The following is an 8,509-nucleotide window of genomic DNA, read 5'->3' as shown; positions in this document are numbered from 1 at the left end:
GTGGAGGTGGGACATCTGCTGTTTGAGACACTCTGGTTCAGTTCTGCCCAGGCTGATAAAGACATTGGGGACTGGACCTAACAAGCAGCTGTAAAACTTCCTTGTCTCTGTTTGGAACAGATATATAAAAAAGATCACTTTACAGAGATATCTTCTTCCTGTGCAGCCGTCTCTGAAAATCATTTTCCTTTACTGCCTTTGTCTTTCCAATGCCTTCCCAAATCACATCCATTATTTTTCCTTTTTCTTCAAAGAATATAAATTTGGTTGCAATTCTTCAAATGATCCAGTTAGGTCGGTGGGCCTTGTCTGTGAAGTAATGTGCATATGGCGCCATCTAGTGTGCAGAAGTCAGAAAATCCAAGGCAAACAATTCAAACGATTCTGAAACAGGTATTTTCGAAACAGGTATGTTGGCGTGGAGTGACGAAGAGATTGGAGGAATAAAAAACAGTTATTACCAGATTCATTGACTTGAATCACGTTTACATCTCTAGAAATACCTGTTTCCAAGGAGAAGACTTCACTCATTGAAATCCAATACTTATTAAACCACAAAACAGAGATTTTTCTAGTTTTTAGTTCGAGTTTTTCAACGATCATGGCTCACTGTATCTCCTTTGATCAAACTTAAGTTAAAAACAAAGTTCATTCTTGTAGTGGAATTTTTTTTCAGATAAATGATATATTTTTCTACAGATTTATGTAATAAAATTAAGTATCCGTTTCATGTGGAAAACATTACTTAGTAGACTAAGTTAAAACTTTTGGGGAGAGCTACATTCGAATGTGTCGTGACCTGACTTGTGACATCTAGAGTGAGAAAACCACACTCCCTTAGGGCCTCGTCGGCCATCTATTTTAGCTGTCTCTACAGACGGCTGCCAGGGGTGTCTGTGCGGTGCTGGGCCGGACCAACAGCAAGAAGAACATGCCATCGCTGACACAGATCTGGCAGCCATTGTAGGGACAGGCAAGAGGGACACTGGGACCTGGAATATTAACCAGCGTGTCTGAGGCCAGGTGATGGCGAAACTTGCTCTTCGTCTCTGTTCTACAGTCGTAAGAATAGGGAGCTTTCACACGTGGTTTGTGCTGTCGTGCTGTTTTGACCCCTGGGAAAAGAACAGAAAGGGGAAACGTGGCGTGCTGTGGCGTGCTGCGGGGTCACGGAACCGCATTCCGTGGCCATCAGAGCCCCCTTGGGGTTTTATAGGGAGGCAGAACTCAATAGGGCTGCTTCTTTGAATAAAACCGGTGAGCGTCCACTTCCAGCGGATGGGGTAATTCTCAGAAAACATGAGCCTTAAAAGTGTTATCATGAATTGGGGAAGGATTCGAGAAGTTGCGACGTGGTCTCCCACTGCTTTCTCGTCCCTGTGAGCTGTACCCGCTCTTTGCATCACTGTCTGGCTCCTGTCACTCTGTGCCGGGGAGGTTCCTTCAGCTTTCTTGTCCTTACGTCCCTCGTTCGAGTCATCCAGCACCTTCCATTATCACCCCAATTCCCATGAATCCAGAATCTCTCCAGCTCCAACCTCTGCCTCAAATTCCAGCCCCGCCAGCCAGTTGGACGTCTCTAGAGTTTTATTATTCAGAGCTGCAGACTTCGCCTCCCCAAAGTGACCCCATTGTACCCAGGCACCAGCTGTCCTGGTGGAGTTTTGCTTCTCGTCGGTGATGCCCACAGCCTCCCACTGGGCTAACCGTGCTGCCCCGGCCGACCCCTCGCTGTCCCTCGCCCTCTGCAGCCAGCAGTCCCATGCGGAGGGGAAGACGTGAGACCCGGTAGAGCCTGCTCCTTGGTGCTCCAGTCCCTCCTCCCGTTTGTACGCCACTGTCATATTTAGCATTTGGAAGCCTGTTTCAGTCTGCCAAGGAGTGAACTGTCCCCCGCCCCCAGTTCATACACCGAAGCCCTACCCCCAGTATCTCGGGGTGTGACTTATTGGGGGGTAGGGTCTTTACAGAGGTAATCGTTACAAAATGCGTCTTCCATATCAGAAAAGGAATTGAACAAACAGACGTGCAGCAGGAAGACCACACGAAGACACAGGGTGACCTACAGGACAAGGAGAGAGGCCCCGAAAGGGACAGCCCTGCCCCCGGCTGCACCATCAGCTCTCCCCTGGGCCTCGGGCCTGTCGGCCTCCCCCGCAGAGCTGGAACACGCCAGCCCCTACGATTGATGGCGGGGCAGTTCCCGCAAGTAAATCTCCCTCATGCTATAGATGCGTCCTGTCCTGATTCTCTGGAGAACCCGAACTACAGTCCAGATCAAAACCCGTAACTGTTCCTTTTCAACGCGAAATACAGCAGACTAGTCAGTACTCCAGGCCCCCGGCAGTAATGCCCGGAGCCCCATTCCCAGCAGTGCATCCTACTAGCCGGTGTTAATGGTGATATTTATTGAGAACCAACTCTGACACTTACCAAACTTCTGTCCTGTGGTTTGAGGCATCGACTAGACTCAGACTGGGTTCAAATCCAGCTACTTTCTAACCTCCCTAAGCTTCAGTCTCTTCCTCTGTAAAATGGGCGCGATTATCCAATTATTCTGCAAAGTTACCGAACGGCCGTGGGCGACACGGATACGTTCGTGACGTTGCAGGATGACCAGCCAGGGAGGACTCTGACGCCTGGGGGCTGGTGCCGTTTACTGAGGAAGGAGCCAATTTAGGAAAGGCGCCGAACCGGGAATTTTACCTGGGCCATGCCAGGTCGAAGTGCCTCTGGGACATCGAGGGGTGGTGACGAGCAGCACAGAATACGTACGAATGGATTCTAAGGTTAGGACAGAGCTGGAGATGGAAAATGGGAACTGATTCGCCTTAAAATGCATTTGTTTAGAGCCACGAGGTTAGCAACCTGAATTCAGAGCGTGGTGCTCCACGAGCCCGTCGGAGAAAGTGCCTCAAAAGGACTCAGCAATCAGCTTCGTAAAATATTACTGAGGTTCTGCTTACGGCCCGGCCATCTGAGGAGGTCCAAGGACCCACTCCCCAGGAACATAAGCAGAACTGGCGAAAACTAAATTTTAACAAATTTTAAAGGCTCTAAAAATTGTCCTGAGTGAATATAGCAAATCAGTATTTATTGAAAAAGAATGTACTAAATCTCGGTAAAAGCAGCGAGTCTGTGGCTTCTGAGCTCCCCGCTCCCCACCCCGCCAGCCCTCCACCCCACCCAGCACAGCTGGCCTGTGAAATAGCGAGGTTCTGATCCCTCCCACGGGGTGTGTGACAGGTTCATTCATAAAACCTTCGTCTTTCCGTTTTAGCACAGTGGCCTTGTCAGAAATAGACCATAGATAGCTTAAGCCCAATTCGTTTACATTTACGCTGCAGTGCTTAATTTCACCATATTGATAAACCCATCACTTTTCAGAGAGGATCTAGTCTCTAATAGATCCATTTTAGTAATTTCTATTTCATTGTACACTTAAGAAGCACTCTGCCCCAGTGTGTTAAACGTCTTTGCCTTTGGTTTTAAGTAAGTGCTCGCTCCTTTCTAGACTTAACTTTTTTAATGGTATGATTTTTTTTTAAATTTTATTTTATATCAGTTTCAGGCGTATAGCACCATGGTTAAATATTTATATAATTTACGGTGTTCCTCCGATTAGTCTAGTCCCCACGTGGCCCTGTACATGGTTATTACGATGTGAACTGTACACGGTTATTACGATGCTACTGACCATGTCCCCTGTGCTGTACTTTGCATCCCAGCTACTAATTTGTGCTTCTTCACCCTTTACCCCTGCAGCCCCCACCCCTGCTCCCCTCTGGCAACTTTTTGATGAACAAAAAATGACCTTAGCTTTGGATTTCATTTACGAAGCTCCGATTTCGGACGTCTTCACCTTCTGTGCTATGCGGATGGTTACAATGAGGGTGAACAGGTAGATGATGTGAGCAGCTGGGTACAGGCTGGGTCCCTGTAAACTTAGCAAACGTCCCTGTGTGTTTCATGTCTAATGAGCTAGGGATCCCACTGCTTACCTCACGGATTTTATTAAAGAGAATAACAGGTGTCATATAGGAACCTGGGAGCTAAGCAGTAGATGCTGAATTTCCCTTCCTCCCACGGGGTAGGGTGGTGCTTGGCTCGGCACGAAACGCCGTGACCTGCTTTTTCCACCCAGGCTTTTATCCCTTCGTAAGAATTACCAGATGTTTGGTGGTTTCTGAAATTCTTCTGATTTAAACGTATTAACAATTAGCATAGCTCACTAATCACATTCCTGTAGCATCAACTGACATTTAGTTCATATACTGACTCCTCGCTGAGGAAGCAGGCCTTCTGAGAAGCTGGAGTTGCAAATTTTCACAAGGAAATGCAACTTTTCAATGCACATGTGAACCAGACAACATTTTAAATAAATATTTCGTTATACCTTTTAAAAGCAGTTAACCCCATGACTCATTTAGGGGCCTTCAGTTTAACGGACTTGGCAGGTTAATAATCATTAATAATCTTAGTAATTTTAATAAGCATTCATCATCTTCAGTAACATACTTTTCCTGACTGAATACAAAATAAACCATTACGAACTGTAGCCACAATCGTCGGGAGAAGAGCAAAGGCACCGAGCAAATAGACTAGCTATAAAAAAAAGTTTATTAAAAAAATAGACAATGTATGTAAACATCTTTTTCACTCACAAGGCTTCATAATACAGCAGTGCAGGCCCAGGCCTTCACCCTGCAGAGGGCGTCTTAATTGTTGACTAACAGCGATCAGCTTAATTTACCTTTCAGGGAACTAGTCAGTCTACACGAAAATAAATAACCAGATTCTGCTACGTATACACGGACAATCGCAAATGTACACTGGATCTCGACCGAGAACAGCTAGCCGCAGGAACATGCGAGAGTGAGTCCTTGTGTCGCAATTATCCTTTTAAACCGCTTCATTTCTAATTTCGTTATAATGTAGAATCGGCTGAAATAAAGCTACACAGGAGCAGGAACAGAGTGGAGGGATGAGGCGGATGACACCCTCCACGTCCCCACCCCACAGGTCATAGAGTCCGTACCTCTCCTGTCAGGTATGATTCAGGCACACCTTCCCTGTACTTTCCCTGGAAGTTACATGTCCCCAAATGGCTGGGTACAAGGCAGCCGACTATAGTTTCGGATGTGATCCTATTTTGAGGAAACCAAATCTCGATGATCTAACTCAACATCTACCCAAAAGTTAAGCCAAACCACAGAAGGGACACTAATACAAGACACAATAAGTACCTGAGATTTTGCTGCAAGAATCTTAAACGTGAGATCATTTTCTTTAGGGCGAAATGTGTTTATGATACTATAATCCTTTCAGGCCTTGTCCATCATCCGCTAGGGCACACCTGCTGGGTGACTGAGATGTTCCAACATGGCCAAATGGAATTTACCTTTTTTTCTACTATAGGTAGGTATTTTATCACACCTGATTTAATTTAAATTGCTGGCAATTCAGTTATTCAGTAAACCTTAACCAAGAGATAATTTTAAATAAAATATCAAGGTTTGTAATTTAGTTTTTCATCATAAGGAGAATTTAAACATTTATTGTCTGTCATCTGAACAACCATATGTAGTGACAGAAAGGGAACAAAATAGATTTAGCAAAAGAGACCCAGGCAACTTTACCAAGCTCCTGGACAACCATGTTTGTTATTACCTGACTCAGTGGTCTCTTTGTATCATTCCGGTCTGATTTACGAATGACTCGTTTATAATTTTAAATCATTTCAATCCTGATCTGCTATCCAAAGATCTATTTTACAAACCCATTTCTGAAAATAATCTGTAAACTATTTGTCCTTTCAACCATATCTAACATTGTCAACCATATCTAATCACGTCTAACATTTGTTCACAATTAAATGAAATGTGAAATAACGACAAAACACTTAAATTTTAACAGTACCGCTGTTTCTCGACAGTGATTTCTCTCTAATTGCATTTGGGATTATTAATTATGCATTTAAATAGAGAAAAATAAAATTACATGGCATGAATGCTTAATGCATGGACACGTGTGTCACTTAATTTTGTGAAATTCTACTACAAAATGAAAGCGCTTTACCCTTCTGGAGCCCAAATAAATGGCTACTGAAGGCGGCTGAGGCCTTCCGCAGGGAGAAGCTGTGCGTGACTGCCTCTCGGGCACACGCGGACCCGACCCGGCCGCAGCCAAATGTCGGCGAGTGGTCTTTTACAAATCCATTCTGGTGTTCTAATGGATAAAAGATTTTAAGTTACATTCAGTAAAACGTTTACAAGTTACATTCAGTAGATTTTCCTCAAAGAGAGAAATCGTGCATAGTTTATTTGAGAACTGTACATATTTACGCATCATAAACCTACTGCCGAGTTTCGGTAGGATGAATAGGACTTTACATCCATTCCGGTCATCATTTTTTAAAACACAGACACCTTTACTTACTAATATCACATTATTCTTCTTGACTTTTCGTTGCCTAAACAAAGGAGACAAAGGGAGAGAGAGAGAGAGAGAGAAAGCAAAGGAAAAGGGAAAGAATGGAAAAGAAGGGACCAGCACAGAGCACCTCACGGCAACGTCTAGCAGACGAGGATGTGAACGAGAGCAGAGCGTGGAAACGGCGCTTCAGGGAGCTCTGCCTGGCACAGTCGCGTTGCTGCCCGTGTCCGGTTTTATACTCGTATTTCAAGTTACAAGGTAGGAATCCAGGGGGGAAAACAGCGTTCGCAGGCAGCTCGTAGCGATCACGTACATTTTTGAGAAGTCAGACATCCGTCACCATTTTAGGAACATGGCCACAGCTTTTGAAGACACGGCGGCGTGAAACAATTCAAAGGTAGACACATTGTTTTAATTTGTTCACCTTAAAGAAAAAAAAAAATGCTCGAACAACATAAGGTGCTTAAGACAGAAATTCTTTCTCCAGCTCGTACACGGACGGCCGGCTAGTCCTGCTCTTCGTCCTGCATAAAGGCACCGTGCAGTCCCTGCTCTGGCCTTCCACGTCGGCGTCCAACAGGGACGGCACATGCGATGGAGTTCTGTCCGTGGCACCGAGGGCACAGTCAGATGCTGGTCCTGGGCCACCCAGGGCGGGGCCGGCCTGTGCCGGCTGGGGCTCTGAGCCCCATGGGAAGGCCGGCGGGGTGTCCGCTGGGCCTTGTGGGGCCGGAGGGTGAGGCAGAGGCCAGACACTGGCAGCGCCTTGTTTTCCAGGGTGGGGCTCACTTGGCAGGTTCCGGTGAGGGCCGGGTGAGGCGTGGGGCTCCCCCCAGACCCGCTGGGGTGGCGGTGCGGGGGCTCCGGCGGCTGAGACTGGAGTCGCTGGTGGAGAAAGCAAAGACAGGCTGCGCTTAGAACCACGGTGACCTCTAAAACAGTGCACATCCAGAAAGCTAACTGCGGTTCAACAGAAAAGCCTGAATAGAAGCCTCCTGGAGCTGTGAGGAGACGGTGATTGTCTGATTCTTTCTGAAGAAGTCCCGCAAGCCTGGAAAAGTGCTTCGGACTGCGGAAAGTGTGTCTGTAAACGGAGCTAAACCTCCACCCAAGGGCTGGGGTCAGCGATCACTAGCATGGTTTTATAAACAGAGTAGATCGCAAAATGGAAATTAGGATGGACTAAAGTTAAGACTTTTAAAAAGGATGGTTAATACGATTCACTTCACTTTCAGATTACGATTTGAAAAAACTAAAGAAAACAGGAAAGCAGTCAGGTTTTTACATGCTTCCCCTTCCCTTTTGTGATTTATTACCACTAGCAAATAATTATTGGCTTATAATTAAGAGAAAAAGAGTGGTTTCTTATGGGGTGATTGTGCTAGGATTTCTCCTTGTGCAGTTATAAATTACTAATACTTCGCCGTATTACAAAAGAGCAAGAAACCCAATTTATCTAAAGGCAATGAACAAAATCACGTGTAGGCATAGTCTTAAAGAGAAGAAATTACTTTCGGTTTTACTATACTTTGCAACCAGCCCTAACGTTACTATCTAAAGTGTAAAATGTTCACGTGCATCGTCGCACCTGATGCTCAGGTGTACGAGGCGGGAGTGATTACCTCCGCCTCGCGCCCGCTCAAGTCCATCTGCGCACAAACTGCGCAGCGGGGCGGGGGACGCAGGCGTCAGGTGTCCCAGGGGAGGCTGGACCCCCTGGCCGTCCCACGCGTGATGGGTTCAGATTTGGAAAAACGACCTGTCTTCTCTATCTCAAGGGACACGCCCTTCGCGTTTTCCTTCGCAACTACATATCGAAGTCACCGAAAAAGAATTAGACTTTCCCCAGAATTCACGTAATAGTCAAAGCCACACGAAAGAGCAGGGCGAAATTCGGGGATCCACGTGAACAGCGAAAACGAGCCTGCAAATGCAACGACTCGTCAGCCATGCGGACGAGGTCGCACCGCCACCGCAGCGCCACCTACGTGGGGCCTGAGAAGCGTTTCCCTCGGACATGCTCCGGCGGTGACGCGCCGCTCTGGCCCTCGGCGGCCCGGTCCCACGGCTCTGC

At 46.5% G+C, this 8,509-nt stretch overlaps 1 protein-coding gene across 2 annotated transcripts in view; it reads right to left on the bottom strand.

Moving 5' to 3' along the window:
• Positions 1-4,602: 4,602 nt before the first annotated feature.
• The window catches only part of MAP3K21 (mitogen-activated protein kinase kinase kinase 21), a 42,161-nt gene continuing 38,254 nt past the window's right edge, over positions 4,603-8,509 (bottom strand). For both annotated transcript variants that reach the window (XM_025039072.1, XM_025039073.1), the window contains one exon: positions 4,603-7,320. In XM_025039072.1, the coding sequence (XP_024894840.1) occupies positions 6,899-7,320 (422 nt within the window). In that variant the 3' untranslated portion in view covers positions 4,603-6,898. The remainder of the gene's footprint in view (positions 7,321-8,509) is intronic.

The sequence above is a fragment of the Pteropus alecto genome, unplaced genomic scaffold (assembly GCF_000325575.1).
Source record: "Pteropus alecto unplaced genomic scaffold, ASM32557v1 scaffold189, whole genome shotgun sequence".
NCBI classification, from domain to species: domain Eukaryota; kingdom Metazoa; phylum Chordata; class Mammalia; order Chiroptera; family Pteropodidae; genus Pteropus; species Pteropus alecto.
This window is presented reverse-complemented; position numbering and strand designations above follow the sequence as displayed.